At 36.7% G+C, this 23,767-nt stretch overlaps 1 protein-coding gene across 13 annotated transcripts in view; it reads right to left on the bottom strand.

Annotated features, from left to right (window-relative positions):
- COBLL1 (cordon-bleu WH2 repeat protein like 1) overlaps positions 1 to 23,767 on the bottom strand; it is a 170,196-nt gene that overhangs the window by 16,452 nt on the left and 129,977 nt on the right. For 9 of the 13 annotated variants that reach the window (XM_019457997.2, XM_019457964.2, XM_019458022.2 and 6 more), the window contains 5 exons: positions 9,943 to 10,096; positions 9,387 to 9,461; positions 8,066 to 8,203; positions 2,792 to 3,026; positions 1,479 to 1,573 (listed from right to left, as the gene is read on the bottom strand). In XM_019457997.2, coding sequence (XP_019313542.2) covers positions 1,479 to 1,573; positions 2,792 to 3,026; positions 8,066 to 8,203; positions 9,387 to 9,461; positions 9,943 to 10,096 — 697 coding nt within the window. The remainder of the gene's footprint in view (positions 1 to 1,478; positions 1,574 to 2,791; positions 3,027 to 8,065; positions 8,204 to 9,386; positions 9,462 to 9,942; positions 10,097 to 23,767) is intronic. The other 4 variants (XM_019458005.2, XM_019458013.2, XM_053908141.1 and 1 more) reach the window with 2 other exon arrangements.

Here is a 23,767-nt window from a genome sequence, read left to right as displayed (position 1 = left end):
TCCAAATATGAATATATATACTTTCTAAAAATATATATATATATTTTCTAAAATATATAAGAATATATAAGAATATATATATTTTCTAAAAATCTGCATCTAGTTTTGTATATTAATATAACAGACCGGACTATGAGAATTCATCAGCCAACTCCTTCATATTTCCTTAAAATACCATTGTGCACTCCTTACATCTTATATTTGTGTAGTATCATTTTTCCGAAACTCAATGTTAAGTATAGATCTTCCTTAACTTGTGGTGGAGTTACATCCCAATAAACCCATCATAACTTGAAAATATCATTAAGTCAAATGCATTTAATACGTCTAAGCTACTGAATATCATAGCTTAACCTACACTACTTTAAATGTGCTCATAAAGCATTAGCCTACGGTTGGGCAAAATCATCTCTCACAGAGCCTTTTTTATAATAAAGTGTTGAATATGTCACGTAATTTATTAAATACTGTGCTGAAAGTAAATGGCAGAATGTTGCAGGTGGAGGGGTTGTTTACCCTCATGGGGCTGACTGGGAGCTGCAGCGGCTGAGGCCCACCCTCATGAGAGAGTGTCATGGAGCGTATTGCTAGCCTAGGAAAATACCGAACTTCAGAATTCAAAGTAGTTTCCGTTGGATGCGTACCACTTTTGCACCATCGTAAAGTCAAAAAAATCTTAAGTCAATGACTGTATGTATTTTAACAATATCTCAGTATTCCACTAGGTGCCATGAGGAACTTAAAGTATCGGATAGAATTTCTCTGGTTCAAAAGACTGTCCAATCTGGTTGAGGAGTCAAGACCAGAGAAACACATGGCTTGTAATCAAGTAACAAAGTAAGTGAAGTGGCAGGATTTGGACAGTAGTTGAATGGGTGAAGTTAGGTTGGAAAACCATATTTTTGCAAAGAATGAGCATAGCCCTAAAGATAAAACTAAGTGAAATATAATGAAGAGATGAAACTATCTTGATTGAGGGGGTACAGAACACTGGTAAGTATTATACAGAATTAGATGGTTTCAACCTTAAAAATCAGGCAGACAAGTTTCACCCAAGTAAAAGCCACTTGAGTATGAAGTAAAACAAGTTTGACTTAGGAGCTGGTATAAAGAAATAAGAGAAATAGATCACAAGTAAATGCATAGAGAACACATCTTTAAGATCCAAAATCTAGGTTAAACAACCTCTAAGATTTAACAACAAAAGTAGTTCACATAATGGTTAATAGCACATGTTAAAGTAATACTGTCTGAGTTCAAATCCAAGGTCCACCACTTACTAATTATGGGAACTCAAGTGAGTTATATAATATTATTGTGGCTCAATCATCCGTAAAGTGGGACTAAAAATAATAAGACCCATAAATAAGTTAATCCACAAGATTAAATGAGTTAATATAGATAAAGTGTTAAGAATGGCCCTTTGGCACATAGTAAGTGCTATGAAAATGTTGGCTATTAGTGTTTGTAGAACTCACCATTTTCCTGGTTTGAGCCCAATGACTTCAAGTTTCTTACATTGTCCACTACTCTCTCTTCATTGCTTGCATTATATACCATAATGCGTGGCCCTCTGCAAAACAGGATATTGTATTTCATATATTGATACTATTTAAACACACACACACACACACACACACACACACACACACACACCCCAGATGAGAAAACAGGCAATAATTTCCAAAGACAGATGGACTGAAATAATCATCTTTTTTTCCCCTGCCAAATACCGGAAATTTAATAGCAAAGAAAAAAATCCAACTGAGAGGAAATGCTGCTATGAACCATTAGCTTTCATAGAGAGGTTCTATTACAAAGAAGGATCTAAGAAGCTTGGTAAAAATGAACACTTTTCTAAAAACAGTGTCTTTTTGTTATTATTGACTGTTTGTCTTTTAAAGAAAAAGAAAACTAAATTAATCATTTTCATCTTGCATCTGCCCAGGCCAATTTCTGGCAAATCAGGATGTGGACTGACCTCACTGGGATTTGTTAGTCATAGAAGGGTTTAATTTGGAGACAATCCCATGCAAATTATGGTAAAACTTTGATAAAGATGGTTTATTTTGCCTACTTGATTCCATCTTTATTCATGATGTGGCATTTCTAATACAATACAAGTGTACTGTAGTATAGATTTCAATTCCTAGGATCAAGTGGCAAGTGCACTATCTTCATCATGAAGTTGACTGTGAAAATATTAGTAACTTAACATCACACTCTAATATGCAGAATTGTTTTACATATCAGTGAAAATCTTGGAGGAGCATTCACTGAAAATTAAAAAGTGACAGGGAGAGAGAGGGAGGGAGACGCGGAATCCGAAGCAGGCTCCTGGCTCCAAGCTGTCAGCAGAGAGCCTGACATGGGGCTTGAACTCATAAACCAAGAGATCATGATCTGAGCCGAAGTTGGATGCTTAACTGACCGAGCCACCCAAGCGCCCCAAAAGCTTACTTATTTTTGAAAAAAAGTTTAAGCAGGGGAGAGGCAGAGAGAGAGGGAGAGAGAGAATCCCAAGCAGGTGCCACACTGCCAGCACAAGGCTTTATCCCATGAACCATGAGATCATGACTTGAGCTGAAATCAAGACTTGGTCGCTCAACCAACTGAGCCACCCAGGCACCTCAAATAGATACTTTATTAATAAATATTCTTATAATGGTGGTGAAATAGAGCCTAAACTAAAGGGACTACCATATTTGTATTTAAAATATCAGATCTATAATTCAGAGACTAGTATTAATTAAACAAACCATACACTTCTGGCACACAGACTACTACTTACTGTCCATCTGTGTTTCTAGCTTCTTGTTTTTCTTCTTTGGAGTTTTGTGCGGACTCTCCAGTAACACTGCCAAGGGCTGAGTTAGGATTGTTTTTCAGTGTATTTATTATATCAGTAGATCCAAAAGGAATATCTTGTGACTTTAGAGAAACATTTTCAGCCTCAACTTTAGGCACTTCACTCAGTTCTTCCTTTTCATCTATCTCTTCAAGGCTACGATCAGAGCTTATTCCAGCTACAAAGAAATGAAGATATAATCCTGAGTATTAATTTGCCTCATTCTTCCTACGCAATCCTAGCAAGAAAGGAGTTTTTAAAATCATAATTAGCTGGATGGACTCTTTTAAATGCTCATCCAAAACTAATAGTGAAATACTCTTCTAATGGTGAATAATCAAATTAACATATAATCAGATTATCTCAGACACATACAATTCTAAAAATAATATGCTATCGTTCTAGGTTTTATTCATGGTAGAAAAAAATAAATTATTTAAACTCAAACTTCAAGCTATATATCTGAAAGTTATCTATATATCTTTGGATTTAAATGATTGTTACATTTATGCAATAGGTCTAAATGTAAACGAAAAGAACATGAGATTTTTATATTGTCTACAAGTACACCAAAAAATTTGACTCAGTGGTTATCAGTGCTCACTACAATGGAGAGTTCTCTGAGTCCCTCTTAAAAATACTGATGTTCAGGGGTGCCTGGGTGGCTCAGTTGGTTAAGCGTCCGACTTCAACTCAGGTCATGATCTCGTGGTTTGTGAGTTTGAGCCCTGTGTCATGCTCTGTGCTGACAGCTCAGAGCCTGGAGTCTGTTTCAGATTCTGTGTCTTCCTCTGTCTCTCACCCTCCCCCATTCATGCTCTGTCTCAAAAATAAATAAATGTTAAAAAAAATTTTTTAAATACTGATGTTCACCCCCTCTTCCACGCCTGTTAAACCAGAATCTCTGATGGAGGGAACCAAAATCTTTAAGGTTCCTGAGGTGATTCTAATACAAAACCAGGGTTAAAAGCCACTGCCTTAGATGCTTGGTAAAATTTTTGAAAATACAAATGAGTATTATACAATGAAAATTATTCTCTCAGTTTGATTCTCAGAAGCAATTTCCTTTAACAGATTTTTCCTATATAGTATTGGAAAGTATAAGGAACATACAAGCAGATATACATACTCATGTTTCCTTTTTTTGTTTTTCATCTAATATAAATGGAAGCATACTATACCTGATGTTTTTCACCTTCTGCTTCTCCAGTTAACTGTATCGGGAAAATTGTCCCATAACAATATGTGTGTGTGTCTGTGTGTGTGTGTGTTTCTTTTCAAAAGCTATGGCTAGTATCTCAGTGTATAAAAATGTGTTTTATCATTATTCCTTAAGCACCAACAACAAGTGGCCAACAGGCTAAAAGAGGAGACATCCTAACTGGTGCCCACACTAGCTGTGAAAGTTAATTTAATCTAAAGAACGAGGTTCTGGATCTTCACTTATTTAAATATAATTTAACACTTCCATTTACATAATAGCAGCTGAACAAACTTTAATTTTACCACAATAGAAGGGGGAGGAAAGGTGGCATAGCATTGGATTACAGAGATCAGCACAGCCACAAAATTTAATAAAAACTTCAACATGTTAGAAGAATATTTAGGGGCACCTGGGTGGCTCAGTCGGTTTAGCTGTCAACTTTGGCTCAGGTCATGATCTCGTGGTTTGTGAGTTCGAGTCCTGCACTGGGCTCTGTGCTGACAGCTCAGAGCCTGGAGCCTGCTTCGGATTCTGTGTCTCCCTCTCTCTCTGCCCCTCCCCTGCTCACGCTCTGTCTCTCTCAAAATAAATAAACATTAAAAAAAAACGTAAAAACAAAAAAGAATATTTAAAGTATTTAAAATGTATGTCTTTAATTTTATCTCTAGGAGTATCAACAAAAAATTTTGCTATTTATGCTGTTTAAAAAACTTTATTTTTTAAAGTTTATTTATTTGAGAGAGAAAGAGAAAGTGTGCACGAGCAGGGGAGGTACAGAAAGAGGGAGGGAGAGAGTCCCAAGCAGGCTCCACTCTGTCAGCACAGAGCCTGATGTGGGGCTCAAACTCATAAACTGTGAGATCATGACCCGAACTGAAATCAAGAGTTGGACGCTTAACCGACTGAATCGCCCAGGTGCCCCAAATATGGAGACTTTTAATGACAGTTTGTTGTAAATTTAAAAAAAGATTACTCGGGGCGCCTGGGTGGCGCAGTCGGTTAAGCGTCCGACTTCAGCCAGGTCACGATCTCGCGGTCCGTGAGTTCGAGCCCCACGTCAGGCTCTGGGCTGATGGCTCGGAGCCTGGAGCCTGTTTCTGATTCTGTGTCTCCCTCTCTCTCTGCCCCTCCCCCGTTCATGCTCTGTCTCTCTCTGTCCCAAAAATAAATAAAAAACGTTGAAAAAAAAAAATTTAAAAAAAAAAAGATTACTCAACAGAAAAAAATATTAAGGAATTTAAGTGAATTTTTTAAAAATATATTTTGGCAAATCTTGTTTTATTATGATTTGTGAAGGAGTCATTATGATACCAATGCACAAATATTATGTATGTAAAACAGCATATCATATCTGTGTAGTAAGAGTGTATTTACATAATTTGAAAACTGTGTATTGAGAAAATGAAAGGCTGTTCTGATTTAGATGCAAATGTATTTTATAAATGGCTCCTTGGCATATAAGTTCTTTTGCAAATTAGATTAACTGAGGTAACATTTAGCAAATTATTGATTGTTATCCCTATTTCTCTCTTGCCCATCAAAAGTTATTTCACACAATTTTTCCTTAAATATGGGGCCCCTTAAAGAGAAACGGGTCTCAGTCGAAGTATAAAGAATGAGTTACGTGTTTCAAAAGTCTTCTCAAATTATTTTTTGAAATTTTATAACTTGCTAGAGTCATATGGGCTTGCTTAAATATATATGTTTTTTAATAGCTTGAAGAGTACTCCTATTCTTAAATGTCTTAGGAAAGGAAGTGATTCTTTTTAAAAAATTCAAATTATCTGAAAGAACTTTCAGAGTTGGTTGGGTGACTAGCACAAATTTCCCCAAGCTTTGAAAAATAATAAATCAAGTTTTTTTTGTGTTAACAGAATTATATGAATCAGGCCACATTTTAGGACCACAATAGAAAAAGACTGGGTAAGGGGTGTGAACAATGAATAAATTCCACAAATATTGTAGCACAACTATTGTTTTGTAGCTTCGTAAGTTCTAATGGAAGAATACTCACTTTCAAAGAATACAGTGTTCAAAATCTTTGTGAAGTTTTAAGATCCAACAACTTCCAAAGGATAAATGTTAAAAAATTACAGAAGTCATCTTTTTAAAGTTTAACTATTGCATTTTTTACCTTTTCTTAGCTTTATATGATATGAATATTTTTCATCTTAAGTTTTTCATTCCCGCTAAAGAAAGCAAAACTGAAACAAAATATAAAATTCAAAACTTCTTTAAAATTCACAAAATGTAATATGTGTAAATGAAATTTAAATACTAAGCTTTCATAAGCTTTCATATTTTTGTTAAGTTTGTAGCATTTTACTTTTAAATTATTAAAGCTTATAGGGGCGCCTGGTGGCTCAGTCGGTTAAGCATCTGACTCTTGGTTTCAGCTCAGGTCATGATCTCATGGACTGTGGACTTGAGCCCCACGTCAGGCTCTGCGCTGACAGAGCCGAGCCCTGCTTGGGATTCTCTCTCTCTCTCCCTCTCTCTGCCCCTCCCCCACTGACACTGTCTCTGTCTCTCTCAAAATAAATAAATAAACCTAAAAAAATTATTAAAGCTTATAACTTCACTGCGACTTTTGGGGTACTTTGCATATTTTTCCTGGAAATGACTGAAACGGCAAAATAAACAAATTATCTCTCTTTGCTAAAATAAAATCATATTACATCCATTCTGGTGAACTACTTTTTTAAAATTCATTCATTCATTCATTCATTCATTCATTCATTCAGAAAACGCTCACTTTGTCAGACACTAATGCAGTTGCTGCCAGAATAGTTTTCTTTCTCTTATAGAAAATGAGATACAGTTTACCTTCAGTAAAATTCATGATTTTGGGGATCCATTTTGGAATGCTTCATTTTGATAATTAAAATGTTCTATAATGAATACAGGTATATAGTTGAGTGACCACCACCACAATCAAGACACAGATAGAACAAGTCCATCCATCTCCAAAATCCCCCATGCCCTTTGGTGATCATCCCTTTCCCCAACCCTAGACCCTGACAACTATTATCCCCTATAGTTTTGCCCTTGAAAGAATGTTATATAACTGAAATCACAGAGCATCTAGCCATTTAAGACTAACTTCCCCCTTTTATCATTACATGCATTTTAGATTCAGCCATGTCATTGCATGTATTATCTATTCCTTTTAATGGGTAGGTGATATCACCAATGTTTGCACTGACCACAGTTTATCCAGTCCTCAGTTAAGGGACATTGGGTTGTTCCTCATTTTTGGCAATTATGAATAAAAATCCTATAATAATTCACATGTATGTTTTTGTGAGCAGAAAGGTTTTCATTCTTCTGGGAAAATACCTAGGAGTGGGATTTCTGAGTTATATAGAAAACCAACGCTTAAATTTTATTTTTAGAAACCTGCCAAACTATTTTCCAAACTGGCCATACAATTTTTTATTACTATAAGCAGTAGGTGATAATACATTAATTTTAAATAATTTTAAATAAGGACTCATTCTGAGTTAATAAAAAACTGAATAAAATCATTTATGATGAAATTCAAATATTACCTGACTATAAATTTTTGCAATCTAATAACAAAATAATTCCAATAATTTACTTTAAAAATCCCAATCGAAAGCAATCCTACAGAAAATAAGCCAGGCCTAGATAACAAAAAAGTAGTTCAAGAAAGAAAAAAATACATATATACTTTTATATTCATACAGTTACACATTGGAAACAACAGAGTTTAAAGAGTTTTGCCAAAAAAGCAGAGAGCCAAATAGCAGAAAAGCTGAAATCCTCCAAAGCCACTTATTTTATTCATCTTACACCTTGCATTATTCATCTATACGGTCAGGGAAAACATCAAACTCTAAACCTGTAATGGAATTTCAAGTGAAAGAGGGAAACTACTATTTCTTTGAGGCATTTTTACACACGGGATGACCAAGTAACCAAATTTTTCTGTGATTACATCTTACTCTGCATCAAACAAAACACCAGGCAAGAAAGGCCTGGTCACCTACGTGTCAGAGATGCTACGGCCGCCTTGGGTGTTCCAGGGCACTCCGAGAGAGAGGCTTCATCCGGCGATCTGGGCACAGTGCACTGTTCGTGACTGGGGAGCCCAGGGCCAAGGGGGGCTTCTGCCAAAGAAGTAAAATCTGTGGAAATGGCACTTAGACAACAGAGTTAAGGCAAGCAGAGAACAAGAAGCATTTCGAAGAAATCAGATTTGTTAGCTCACAATTATCCACGCATTAATCAAGAAGAGGTAACTAGAAAAAAAAAAAAGGAAGAGAAAGAGAAATAGATATCAAGCAAAGTTTGAATAGCAGTCACATCTTTTTCCTAATACTTCTGAATCTTCTCATTTCACTTATATAGTTTGAAATTATTTAATACATTTCCTTTGTGGAACAAACAGTATCAATGATATTTTTCTGGGTAGGACTTAAGAAAAATCACGACTAGTTATATAATGATAATATTTTTAATCACAGAGGACAGGAGAATTCTTATATAAGATGTGTCAAAATCTCAAATTCCTAAAAATCAGCTAAGGATTAAAGATTTAGGAGCATTTGGTGCGCCTGAGTTTTTGCAGTGTTTATGAATCTTAATAATAAAAATTAAGGCTATACTGAGTAATTTTCTTACCTATAAAATTATCCCCATGCTAAAGTAATAGCATAGTAATATTCTATTTTTGGCTAGACATTAGTCTCTCATATTCATTTGTATCTAACTTTAAGTCTAAAAATGAAGAAATGTTACCATATTTATTCTTATAATAGCTACTAAATAGCTATTATTAAAAACATTAGGAAACAGCATTCAATCAAATTATTTTATTTTTACTGGCATTTCATTTATTTGGGAAATCCAAAATCAGACCATACAACAGAAAATATTTCGTGATAACAAATTTTTACCACTAAATGAGGACACTTTGTATATCGAATTCATACCTAGAACAGTTGCGTAAAGAATGGTACTTTACACTTTGGTGTAAGTTTTCTTCTGAACACACTAAAGTACGTTCCTAACTAAAACATGTCATTCGTCTTGGGAAGGACATTGACACCCTTGACACTGTACAGGGTAACCTGACATTGCATAAGGCAATCTCTTAAGGTACCATCACAGAACTGGAGTCTTGAGTTCTGCCAGTTTCATACTCAACCCAGGGTGGAAAAGTTTTCATTTCATAATATAAAATTTGGGAAATAGAGTCAAAGCATCTGCATCTCTTTCACAGGCAGAGCATTATAACTAGATTCATTCCTCAACTGTCATGAAAGATCTTTGTCAGTACCACATGACTGTGGGGCAAAGGTGTCCTACCTGGGTTGGACGGCCCCTCGGGGCAGCTGGCTTCCACAGCACTGTCTGTAGGAACTGCACGTCCCGCCTGCAGGACTAGAGGACAGAAGCAGCACACCTTACAAATAATCACACTCACAAATGGAACAAGTCTTTAGTAGGTTAACTTCATTCTTTTTCTATACTTTAGGGAAAGAGAGCCCTGAGGCTTTGTTAGAAGCCATTTCACTATCCAGCTCTGATACAACTAAAACCTCCATGGATTCCCCTTCCTACAGGTAGTCAGCCCTGGGAGGAGAGTGTCCTTCTGAACAGATTCACAAGTGATCACTGCTCAATTTTAGGATCAGGGGGCTGCACAATTTTTTTCATTTTATCCTGTCATCTTGCAGCTTTTAAAAAGGTAGTTAAGTAAGAATAATCAGGGACTATCTAAGAATTATTAAAATTAATTAAAAGCCTAAGTTTAAGTATTATCATTTAATGAAAAGACCTGATTTATAACCTATATCACTTTCTTGTCTGTATTAAACAAGACACAACACACATGTAACGTTAATGGGAAAAGTAACGTTACCAGTCACATGATTATCTTCATCACTTAGAGGCAGGGGCATTTTGGAGGGTGGGGAAGGTGCTTTTCGCTTTGTCCTTTTCAAAGATGAGTTGCCAACAGATGTACCACTGAGCTGCAGCGAGCCGGTCCTCACTATGCCTGCTCCACAGGGATTCTGGAAAACAAAATGACCAGACACAATCTCTATTTAGAAATTAACAGCAAACTTCAGGAAGACACCGACCTTTACATCCAAGGCACCACATACCAATATGAAACAGGAGAGTCATTCATTCCAAAAACATTATGGAGTGTCTGCAACGTGCCAGGAGCAGAGCTATGAGATTGATACGTAAAGTAAAATAAAATATGGTCCTTCTCAAGAAACTTAGGCTGGGATGGGAGCATGGCATACAAACAACCAATTATGAGCTAGTTAAAAACTAGTTTCCAAAGAAAAATATGAAGAAAACATTGGATGTAAAGTAAGAGCTGATAAAGGAAGGATATTTGTACATTAAAACAGCTGGCTTGATTAATGTTTTGTTTTGGCTTTAGTACTAATGTATTCATGACAAACATCTCAAAAATTTATATGTCTACCCAAGGCAAGGTCATTTGAGGTCACCGACTCTATACGCAGCTAATGGCTAACGCTCACATTCACAGCATGTGACTGTCAGCAGACCCTAAGACAGTCAGTCCTGCCTCAGCAGGCTGCCGGGTGCCTCCTGGCACACTGCCACGTCTTCTCACTCTTTCCAACTAACCTGCTTAAAGGGTTGTTCATAGTTTTTTGTCTCCAATTTCTCATCTCCCACTTGAACCCTTCCAACCAGATATTTCCCAACTTTCGATCCATTAAAGCTATTCCCATCAAAGTCATCAAGGACCTCCACCACGACTAAACTAGTGGTTAATTCTTAGAACTTAATTATTTGACCTGTTAGCAGCATTCAACAAAGTTGACCACCCTCTTAAAATCCTCTTTTTCTTAATTCCAGATTACTACGTTCCTACTCTGCATAGATCCCAACACCGTTTTCTTTTATGGTTCTTTTTCATCTCAGGCCTTGGATGTGTTTTCTTCAGTCTCTACATTCACTCTGTTGGTAATCTCCTCAATTTCCTTGGATTTATGTATTATTCATATGCCGATTAACTCCAAATTTACATCTCCATCCTGGACCTCTATCTGATCTCCACTTAACGTCTAAGGCGATTTCCACCAAGGCATGTCTAAAACGGAGATGCTGATAATCCCTCCCTTCCACTCTCCTGTCAAAAATAATCCTGTTCTCACAGTCTCTGCTTCAATACAGAGTAAGTCATTCCTCCATTTGTTCAGTCCAGTAACTTTGGAGTCATCCACATCCCTTCTCTCTCACACTCCACATTGCAACCACTCCACTGCAACCACACTGGCCTTCATGCTGCTCCTCAAGTGTGCCAGGAGTGTTCCTACCTCGGGCGGTTGTCCTGGCTGTTTCCTGTGCCTGCCATGCTCTTCTGATAATTTGATGTCTTGCTACGTCCTCATTTTCTTCAGGTCATTTCTCAAATGCCACCTTTTCAATGAGCTCCTCCCCCTATATTTATCCCTTTTCCCAGCTTGATCTTTATAATCAGCATTTAATAGCTCTCCAACATCCCACCTAGTTGGCTTATTCACCTTGTTTATTGCCTGCTTCCACTAGAGTTGTGTGTAAGAGGAGGGATTTTTTTTTTCTTCCTATTTTGCTCACTGCCGTATCTGGAGAACAATGCCTGGCCCACAGAAGTCTCTCAATACCTATTTGTTGAGTGAATGAATGAATGAAATACTGTCATTTCCATTTGGAAACAAGAGCCTTTGGAGCATGTAAAGCCTGAGTCATTCCAATCTTTAGACTATACAAGTACACCTAACAGAAGGGAACGAGTGCATTAGATGTCTTTCATCTTTATGCCTTGTGACACACCAAGAAAAATGTAGCAAATTTTACTATTTTGTAATTTCATAATATGCCTGTCAGAGAAGAAAGGAAAAAGAGACGTTTGAGTCAGTTGTCATCACTGTCAGTTGTGCTAGGTACTAAAAAGGAGGGCAGGTCATCTCACAGGGACAGAGCACAGTTAGGTCTACAGTGGCAGGCACTTGAAGGAACACACCTCTGAGGTTAACACCTCTTAGCAAGGGAGTGGACAGGGTGGCACCTGGCTGACCTGACTGTAGTCAAACCATTAAACTTCCTCCATACCAGCAGTAGCCACCAACCTCCTCTCCCCTCCATACCCCGGTCCTTCCTCCAGAACTTTTCAGACCTCTCCACAATCCAGCAAGGAAAGAGTTAAAGCCTGCCACCCAAACCCAGATTAATCCAGTCAATAAAGCCAATTCTGATTAAGTCTCAGGGCCAACCCTCATCCCCTACCCCCTCCACAGTAGATGTGGGGTCAGATCCTCAAGTGCAATTTGGATTTTTGAAAGAATCGGGAGAAGGATCCTTGGCAATCAAGAGCTGAGAAAGAAATGGATTATACAATACAGCTGGATGAGCAGGATTTAAATATCATTTTGAGTAGAATATAAAATTTTCTTCTTATTGATTGAAGATATATCTCTGTGTTCAGAAACTTTCATTTGCTATCTTATAATAAAATTAACAAATTGGGGGGTCTTTTAGGAAAAAGGCCAAAAATTCTCCTAGAACAATGAAGCACTTCACTTTTCAAAATAATGCTGTAAAAATCAAAAGCAGTAGAGAACATGTTATTTTATTTCTTGGATGAATTTACTTATGTAAAGCCCTATTAAGGCATGCCTTCTTACTTTCACAGAGCGAGTTTACCAGCAAGAACACAGTAAGTGATAAATACGTAATTGCTGAGCGCACAGAGTTGGGGCAGCATTTGATTTTCCTCCTACTTCCATGCTGAAAACTTATTTCCCATGCTTTGACAGATTGCTTTCATGAGGTCTAGAATATAAACCCGTGTTCCCCTTCAGGCCAGATTCCCGATCACTGTCATTTATTGGTCTTTCTTATTACCTGATAAAAGCAGTCACGACTTGAATTAGTCATGAATTTCTCAGATAATAGTATCCATTTAGGAGTTAGAGCTCTTAAATTTTGCTCATAATAAAGTAGACAGTATAGAAATTAGAAAGGGAAGAATTTATATACACAAATTTATAAACCTGTCCATTACTCAAAGATAAAATAAAAATAGATGCATATATTTCATTTATGTCCCTAAAGGTCTAAAAATAAGGTAACTTGTTTTGTACAGGATATATTTCTATGGACCAAGAATTTAAAGTTGCCAAATATACAGATTTTAGTTTTACAAACACCAAAAAAAATTTGATAGTATTTATAAAGACAATTAAGGGAAAAGAAGAGCAAAGCCATGAATATTTTAAAAGAGCACATATTTTGTAATTTTACCCTATAGAACTTAACTCCCTTTACCCTATTTTGCAAGTGTAACATGAACATAAGAGAACATACATTTTTAGAGCTACAATTGGATCAAAGACTAAGAAGGAAGACATTAAGAAAGACAGCATGATTGTCACTGAGTGGTACCAGGTAGACATACGTGACCTGTCATAACCAATTCTGTCATATAGATTCTTTACCATAGTTCTTTACTATAATTAATGCTTAAAACTTATTAAGTTTATGACATAAATATAAATTTAACAAATTATGTAGGATGGCCCAAAGGCAGGAGTTTTCAAGGAATAAGAATAGTGAGTTTAGATAATTAGCAACAGATTAATGACAGAAATATAAGTTTGTCCTGAGGTACAATAATATTAGCGTTAGTGTTCAAGGAAATAGCTTAACATATATTTCTTGTCTTTTAAGACAGAGAGGCAAGAGCTTCCCCCACCCCTTTTTTTAAGACTGTTAGAAAATAATTTCAATCATCTAAGAAGGAAGGGTAAGGTAATAAAAATCAAACTTGCAGTTATTTTGTGTTAAATAAAATATCACTAATAAGACCAAAATGTTCGAGAAACCTCGGGCCTTGAAAGGATGTTCTGTATTTATTGTAAACATCCTCTCTTGGCTAAAAGCATGCAAGAAAAGAAGGGGCATTTAAGTGAAAAGACCTAGGTGTTCCTAAAAACCAAGAAAAGTGGTGTGTACTGAGGGATGTGGGCAGAATATACGTAGCTGGCACATAAGAGTAGAGAGGCTCCTAACCCAAGAATGACTCCTGGTAGAAAGCAGGCTCACTAACCCATCACAGGGGCTTACATAAACACATCATGAATTCCCATATAAAATGCTAGGGAAACAAAAGCAAAAACGAACTACTAGGAGCCCATCAAGATAAAAAGCTTCTGCACAGCAAAGGAAACCATCAACAAAATTAAAAGGCAACCTTCGAAATGGGACAAGATATTTGCAAATGACATGTCTGATAAAGGGTTAGTAGCCAAAATCTATAAAGAACTTATAAATGTCAACACCCAAAAAATAGATAATCCAGGTAAGAAATGGGCAGAAGACATGAATAGACATTTTTCCAAAGAAGACATCCAGATGGCTAACAAACACTTGAAAAGATGCTCAATATCACTCACCATCAGGGAAATACAAATCAAAACTACAATGATATACCATCTTAGGCCTGTCAGAATGGCTAAAATTAACAACACACAGGTGTTGGCAAGGATATGGAGAAAGGGGAACTTTCTCACACTGTTGGTGGGAATGCAAACTGGTGCAGCCACTCTGGAAAATAGTGTGGAGGTTCCTCAAAAAGTTAAAAATACAACTACCCTACAACCCAGCAGTTGCACTACTAAGTATTTACTCAAAGGATACCAAAATACTGATTCAAAGGGACACATGCACCCTGATGTTTACAGCAGCATTATCAACAATAGCCAAATTATGTGAAGAGCCCAAATGTCCATTGACCGACCAATAGATAAAGAAGATGTGGTATATATATGTACACACACACACACGAATATTAATCAGCCATCAAAAAGAATGAAATCTTGCCATTTGCAACAATGTGGATGGAGCTAGTCTATTATGCTAAGTGAAATCAATCAGCGAAGGCAGATACCATATGATTTCACTCCTGTGTGCAATTTAAGAAACAAAACAGATGAACATAGGGGAAGAAAGACAGAGAGAGAGAGAGAGACAGAGAGGCAAACCATAAAAGAGACTCTCAAATAAGGAGAACTAAGGGTTGCTGGAGGGGAAGTGGGTGGGGGGATGGGTTAAATTGGCGATGAGCATTAAGGAGGGCACTTGTGATGAGCACTGGGTGTTATATGTTAAGTGATGAATCACTAAATTCTACTGCTGAAACTAGTATTACTCTATACGTTAACTACCCAGAATTTAAATAAAAACTTGAAACATTAAAAATAAATAAAAATAATAAAATGCTTTAAAAACAAAAAAAGAAGGAAAAAAGGTGAGGAAGGCCATCAGTGTCTAACCAGCAGTGTTCTTAAGCCCCAGTTTTCCTGTGACCTTCAGGAGTATGCGCCTAATAGTCTCCTATCTCTTCTACCCTTGCATTAATTAGGCTTGAGCTACCTGGTATTTTTAAGTGTGAGTTTGTGTCTAACTGGAGAGAGGCTTCCAGAGGGTTTGCAAGTTGGAAGGCAGCCTAGTGTGTTACGAAACAAATGAGCTTTGGAGACCATGTCAGGACTTCAACCGGGGAGCATGGCCATCTAGTGTCTCTGCAACCTTCAGTCTCCTCATCTATAAAGTGGGAAAAGTAACAGCACCTACACTTCAGAAGGGGCTGGATGCTTAAGTGAAGTGACATGTATGAAAACTTAGGATAGTGCTTAGTATACAGTACCTGCTCTGTAAATATTAGCTAATATTACATGCAGCTTATCTATTTTAAAGTATGTGAATGTGATCTGTAAATAAAATAAGCAAACAATAGTTGTAATGTAGAGTTGGAGTGAAAAGCATGGATAAAAGGAGGTACTTATTCTAAGATTTTTGTATTTTGTCTGCAGTGTCCGTGGTGGTGAAGAGTCCTATTAGTCTGTCTGCATTATAATCAACCTTAAAACACCAAGAGCCCCAGCATTCAGGAACTTGGGGTTAGTCCGCTGCGTAAGCCAAATCCATTGTGTTTAATTCGTTGTGTGTAAAAATTCCTCCTCTAAGTCACCTCAGGCAACTCTATCCTACCTTAAAGGAATTTAATAAAAGCTCCATACTTAACACCAACTTATTAATTCTTGGTGATGGGTATTGTGAATATATATAATAATACATAAATTTGAATATTTCATAAATTTAATGTAAAGAATTAAAGTTGAAGAATTGTTTAGAATGGTCATTAGCTTTCAGCACCAAGATGCATTCTCTTTTGTCAAATTAGGACTGAAATTTTTTAAAAGAGGTTGAGATTAAACTATATTTAAATCCAAAGAGTTTACAAAACAAGAACACAGAGATGTTTCTACTTACTAGGGGAAAACGCTTTGGTTAATAATTAGAGATGTTCAATTATTTACTTTAGTTAGAGTCCCTAAGTCTGCTTGCCATTAGGGAAAACTACATCCCTGGCAGGAATGCACATCACTGAATTTTACAGCCTGTGAAAAGGAAAATACTGCACAGAGAAACAGAGCACACTAGCAAAAGTGGCAAGGTCAAGCTGAAAACTATGCCAGATACTTAATCCCTCAGAATTCACACCCAGATCAGGATTTACTGGTTCAAAATGCAACTAAATTTAGCTGAAGAAAATAGAATTGAAAGGCATTCAGTAGATTTACTGAGGACTAGCTCAGCACGAGTGATTAGATCACTTTCTAATCACAGCTGAATTTTAAGATGTGGATCATAGAAATCAATATGTTTTGTATAAAAGACTTAAAAGAAAGAGTACAAATAGAAAAATGAGACAAAATTTGAATCAAAGGATGGAAATACAGTGGCCCAACTTCAAGGACATTGTTAAATGTTTCTATTAGAAGCTGTTGGGTTTTTATTTGTTTATGATTTCCACATGTAGGGAGGGAAGGGTTAGAGGAGAAAACCTAAGCCATCCCTTGAAACTGTCTTAAAACTCTTATTTTCCTCCTTCTAAAGAGACAAATTCACATTATCCTTCTCCAACCTGGACATTCTCTACAAATGCTATGACATACAATTTGATTTACTATGAATTATATCTCAATGACTGAACTTCTACGTAACTAACTGAAGGTCAATCTTGAACTCTTAACTCTTGATGGAAGAACTTTTTCTAAAATAATTTTACAACTTAGATAATAGGTCAGTTTTCTTAAACTTCCAAATGCATAATTATAATATAATATATGTAATACAGAAGTATGAGGTATCAAAATGAATTTGCAAAATAAGCAAAGCTGTAAAGGGAAATTGTTTGTAATCACAATGAATTCAGTATTACTATTGATTTGATCATAAAATTAGCACAATCTCAAAAGACGCAAACAATGCATTCATTGATGGGGGGAAGAAAAGAAAAAGTACTGTAAATCCCAACAAATGTAAGTCATGTCATAGAAGTTTTGGTGTCCAACCTTTTACACATACCTTTATGCCTTTATACACTGGCATACATTTTTTGACTTGTATTGGAAGGCATATATGCCAGTTTATTTCCTTCTTTATGAAGTTTTATTAAATGTGTTAGGTTTTTTTAAGTTTATTTATTTTTGAAAGAGAGAGAGTGGGCAGAGGAGGGGCAGAGAGAGAAAGCGAGTTAGAGAATCCCAAGCATGCTCCACACTCTTCAGTGCAGAGCCATGTGGGGCTGGAACCCACGAATCATGATAGCACTGAAAGCCTTAGCCTGTTTAGGCTGTTTTCTTGGATTAAGAAAAATCCTATCAGCGAAGGGTATAAGAAATAGAGGTGATGTAGCAGGTACCTGACTACTGTATTTAGGGTAAGGAGAAATAGGGCAGCAGTGTCAGGGCCTAGAGCTCTTAAATCCACACCTTGTAAGCAGTCATCTATTCTGCCAATTTTTAGGGTGTTCCCATCAATTTGCTGAAATAAATTCGATGACAGCAAGTAATGAGATTAGAGCTGGATTCCACCTAGAGGTGTCTAAATACCATGACCACTTGTAACTTGTATCTTGTTTGGTTACTAGAATTACAATCCCTTGAGAGGATTCTGAGTGGACAAACTTGCCAGTGGATTTCTCTCAAAATGGTCTAGATTTAAACTCAGCATTATTCAATGATAACATCTGTCTCCTCTGGTTTACGAATGCATTAACCTGAGCATATCTTCCTAAAACTGTGTCCTCTACCTCTTTTTATTGATGCCCAAAGCACTTGGGTCGACTTTGTATTATAGTCAGGAGTTCAGGGAGAAAGATGTCAGTTAATCAACGTTTTATTTTGTTATTGTACTTCAGTGTTTCAAAAATCCTCAGAGAAGAAATACTAGGACTAGGCATCGCTATATGGTTAACACTAATCAAACCAAAAATCCACATAACAAAGCACTTTCATCTGTTAAAGGCCAATTTTGAAAGACAACAAAACAATAATTTGATTATACTGGAGTTGGAAGAGACTTTTGTAAATTTAGTCACAAAATCTTATTGTACAGAGGAATAGCCCAAGCCACAAAGTTCAATGGCTTGTTCTTCAAGGTAGACGACAAAGAAGACAATGAGAAAAATGACAACAAAGAAGAATATAAAAGACCTACTGGTAGATCCAAGACTATCTGTCAAAACAGACTGGGGCTTCTGCTGCCACAAAAGATTTCCTTTCTAGCCCTTCTCCAATGAGATCAGAACACACACACACACACACACACACACACACACACACACACACATTTTACAACCTGGGTTATACCCTTGCAAGGTTTTTAAATTTCTCTCCCTGAGGCAACCTGTGCTTTCATTTCATTAACCCTATAATACTTTGAGATATCATATAACCAAACCTTATTAGCGGTAATCCCTTCCTAATGACATTTCTTAAATGCCCAAAGAGAAGGGCCTAACTCAGTAATACATCTCAGATGAAAAAAGAGAAGATGAATCAGGAGAAATCAGACCTCAGGATAAAGTTAAAAGGACAGAGGATGGTGATAATCAAGGTTCTCCATGGTCAGTGATGAGAACAAAGAAGGGAGTGCAGGGGCAGGGTAGGAGAGTAGTAAACACGTATAGATTAACTGAGTTTAGGGCCCCCACCAAGGTAAAGCAGTAATCAGGGGAACAAACTGGGATCAACTCACTTCATCCCAGAAAGGGAGCCATGACTGTATGGCAGGCATTATCCAAGGGTCTCTGCTGTTTTACCACCAATGGCTCCAAGAAAAGAGGCCGCCTTCTCTCTGCTCTGGTCTCTGGTACAGAGAAAGGCATTTTCTTCCCCATGAGGTCACAAATACCATAGTGGTAGAAAGTCCAAGTGAGCTGTATACAACAAGAACTTGTAAAGAAGATTCCTGACGCTGATTATTTTAAATATTTTATTAATTCGGTATGCACTTCAGAGGGGCACAACTTTTGTGTACTAATAGATAAGACAGAGAAAGTCACACTGATTCCATAAATGACCTATTGTTCTTTGAATAGTATTATTCTTTAAATTTTAACAACTTTATCATGAGCACAGTTATTTACATTTGGGTCAGAGGTAAAGCTTGTAGAAACTTAAAAAGTAATGGCTCAGAGGATTTTCGAGAGCATTAAGTGAGTAATGTGTTTTGGTACCTTGTCTGAAACATTAGTAAGTGCTACATAAGCATTAGTCACTAATTTTGCTATTGTGATTACGACCCTTTGAAAATCTGATTAAAACTACCAGGGCAAAGTATATTTATATATGGGAAAGCCTTAGAAGGGGAAACATTATATTCAATTATATCCCACTGGTGCATTTCTCTACTGAATGAAACAAGTCATATTTTTGGAAATACAGACAGCTGTATCCTGTATATCAAACTAAAAATGCCATGGCAACCACTGTTCCTAAGCAATTGTAGAACTGTGTGTGTGTGGTTCTTTTTCTATATAATAAATACAAGTGGAAAGTGGCGGGGAAAATCAAATGTTGCATGATAACCTGGACAAAATAACACAAAGATGTATTTCTTAAAGATTATAAGGACATGCTCTGTTACAACAACCTTAATGACTCAGCATAAAACAACTAGGATTAAAACTCATTGAGCAAAGGGACTTCTGGGTGGCTCAGTCAGTTGAGCGTCCGACTTTGGCTCAGGTCATGATCTCACTGTTTGTGAGTTCGAGCCCTGCATCGGGCTCTGTGCTGAAGGCTCGGAGCCTGAGTCCTGCTTCGGATTCTGTGTCTCCCTCTCTCTCTGTTCCCTCCCACTTGTGCTGTCTCTGTCTCTCTCTCAAAAATAAATAAACGTTAAAAAAAAAAACAACAAAAAGCCTCATTTAGTGACACTAAGACCGAATATGTACTTGCACATTTTATAAACATATGATAATCTATCATCTTACCTACTTATAAACCATGATAAATATTAAGAGGCAAAATTGACCAGAAGATGAATGGCAAGCATTTCTTAAAAACAAATCATCTGTTAAAAAATGAACACTCTCAGTATTAAATTTCAGTTGCATAATACTGGATGACAAAGTATTTCCATTTCTCAATATCTGAGTGTTTGTCTGCACCAGAATGCAAAATGGGACCAAATGAACAGTTCAATCAAGATAATTCTTTATTGTGCTTCCAGCCAAAAGCCAATATCCTAACGAAAATGAGGTGCCATTCTGGTAGCCTGGGAAAAGCTGCTTTACTGTAGTGTCCACATTAACTCCAAAGGGTTATAAAACCATACCAAATGTGCAAAATTAAAGAATTCTCCAAAAGTTTCTGTGGCTTCTGTGGGCCAAGACTGTCCACAAATGGTGTCCAACTCTTCTTTCCCTTCTTTAAATGTAAAATACTCTTTAAATGGCTAATTTGTCAATAATATTAAGACATCCTTTGGCCAACAGATTTTATTAAGTGTGCTTTCCACAGAAACTTGGTCAGAGAACATGGTGCAGACACTGGATTTCTGAACGTTTTAAATTTAAAGTTTATTTATTTATTTTGAGAGAGACTGAGAGTGTGAGAGGGAAAAGGACAGAGAGAGAGGGGGACAGAGAATCCTAAGCAGGCTCCATGCTGCCAGCACAGAGCCTGATGCGGGGCTCAAACTCATGAACTGTGAGGTCATGACCTGAGCTGAAATCAAGAGTCAGATGCTTAACTGAGCCACCCAGACACCCTTGAACTTACTTTCAATCTCAGAATTGTAAGTCATTTTCAATTTAAGTAAATGTCATTGCATTTCTAACTTTTGTCATGTGTGAAATAAATGACAATCTATATAAATAACTATATACATGTTATCTTATTGTAAATAACCATACACATTTATACAGTAATACGTGAGATACGGTTTAGGTAAACGACAGCAGGAGACTACCATTACGTATGTTGTTGCAAAAATAGCCTTTCAAATCTTTATTCACAAAATATCCGAAAAGATCTGAGAAAAACTGCTCAAAAATTTCTAATTGGGTAGTTTTCCTCTGCAAATGAACACTTCCATAGAAGACAGTATGTTCACCTTTTATAAGGAAAATGACACAAGGTTTGAAATGAAAAAGAGTACAAAGAAATTTAGGGACATGAAAAAACACACTGTAGCAATGACAGTAAACTATCTCTTCTTTAAGATACATTCTTTATGTGGATAAACTAATTGTAGTTGCAAAAATGTTCCAAGAAATAGGTTAGGATAAACTATTTTACTAACTTGGATCTTCATTGAATCCTCTTTGTAAACTGCACAATCAGTTGCCAAAATTAGCTTAGAAAATCAACAGCCTTTTATGTGAAGAGTTTCAGTTTAAGCTCCAAAATCACTATCCAATACTTTAATTTGCCAGTATTGAGAAATGCTTTAGAGAAATGAGACAAATTATTAAATGCTGACAGCCAAAAAGCATGAAATAGATGTGAGGGGAAAATTTTTTTCCAAGCTACAAGTAGACTGACTTATCCATAAACCTAAGGCAAACATAAGATCGACTACTTAAAATAAGGCTAACATGAAGTGAAAGCTCAAAATGAATAAAACAGTTAATTACAAATCACTTTGGCATGTATTATTGTTATTTACCTCTAGTTCTATTTGCTTGCACTTCACAAAAGTATGTATTTGCTATTTCTAATAGAAGGTAACTATTTCCAATAATTTCTTTCTACTTTATTAAAGGATGCTTTGGGGGAAAAAATGTGTAAAAATGAAAACGTTATAGGTCTGTTAAACAGCGCACCCTTGTGGTCTATTCTGATTCCTGAACAATAAAAATTACAGGATAAGAATATATCCAAAATTCTTCAGGGATTTGAAAATAATTTTTTCCAGTACAAATCAAAGCCACACTGAGATACCACCTCACACCGGTCAGAGTGGCTAAAATGAACAGATCAGGAAACTATAGATGCTGGCAAGGATGTGGAGAAACGGGAACCCTCTTGCACTGTTGGTGGGAATGCAAACTGGTGCAGCCACTCTGGAAAACAGTGTGGAGGTTCCTCAAAAAATTAAAAATAGATCTACCCTATGACCCAGCAATAGCACTACTAGGAATTTACCCAAGGGATACAGGAGTGCTGATGCACTGGGGCACATGTACCCCAATATTTATAGCAGTGCTTTCAACAATAGCCAAATTATGGAAAGAGCCTAAAAGTCCATCAACTGATGAATGGATAAAGAAGATGTGGTTTATGTATACAATGGAATACTACTTGGCAAGGAGAAAGAATGAAATCCTGCCATTTGCAGCAACGTGGATGGAACTGGAGGGAATTAAGCTAAGTGAAATAAGTCAGTCAGAGAAAGATATCACATGTTTTCACTCATGTGGATCTTGAGAAACTTAACAGAAGACCATGAGGGAAGGGAAGGGGAAAAAATAGTTACAAACAGAGAGGGAGGGAGGCAAACCATAAAAGACTCTTAAAAACTGAGAACTGAGGGTTGATGGGGGGTTGGGGAGAGGGGAAAATGGGTGATGGGCATTGAGGAGGGCACTTGTTGGGATGAACGGTGGGTGTTATATGGAAGCCAGTTTGAGAATAAATTATATTAAAAAAAAAAAAGGAAAATAATTTTTTCCAGGTATTTTTTTCCCAGCCTGCTATTACTTTCAGTCATCAAAAACAATGCCTTTTTAAAGTTTCAAATTTAAAACTAAATTAAAATAGATATAAAATGTCTGTAGTAATATGACTTTTTTATTTTAAATTTAAAATTAGCAGTAAAAGGGCATGTGGGTGGCTGTCAGTTAAGCATCTGACTCCTGATTGCAGCTCAGGTCATGATCTCACAGTTCATGAGTTTGAGGCCCGCGTCTGGCTCTTCGCCGACAGCATGGAGCCTGCTTGGGATTCTCTCTCTCTCTCTCTCTCTCTCTCTCTCTCTCTCTCTCTCTCTCTCTCTCCCTCTCTCTCTCTCTGCCCCTACCTCCGTGTGTGCACACACTCTCTCTCTCTGCATCTTTCTCTCTCAAAAATAAATAAATAAACTCTAAAAAGTAACTTAAAATAAGCAGTAAAATAAGCAAAATGTTAAATTGCCCGAATATTTGCATCTGGCTATACAATTTCAATTTGGGGTCAATTTATTTTTATGCCCAATGTAACGTACACTGAATTTTTGTTCTCGGTCCTTAAGCTTTCAATACAACCTTGCCAAAATTCCAGCTTTTCTGTACAAGGTTCAGAAACCAGGAATTACTGGGCCAATTACTCTAAAAGTAAATTTAAGAAATTTTTAAATTATCCAAGTACTTTTGAAAATTTACC

The sequence above is a fragment of the Panthera pardus genome, unplaced genomic scaffold (assembly GCF_024362965.1).
Source record: "Panthera pardus isolate Hobbes unplaced genomic scaffold, ASM2436296v1 HiC_scaffold_10, whole genome shotgun sequence".
NCBI classification, from domain to species: Eukaryota; Metazoa; Chordata; class Mammalia; order Carnivora; family Felidae; genus Panthera; species Panthera pardus.
The sequence above is the reverse complement of the archived record's forward strand: the minus strand, read 5'-3'. Positions and strand labels throughout refer to the sequence as shown.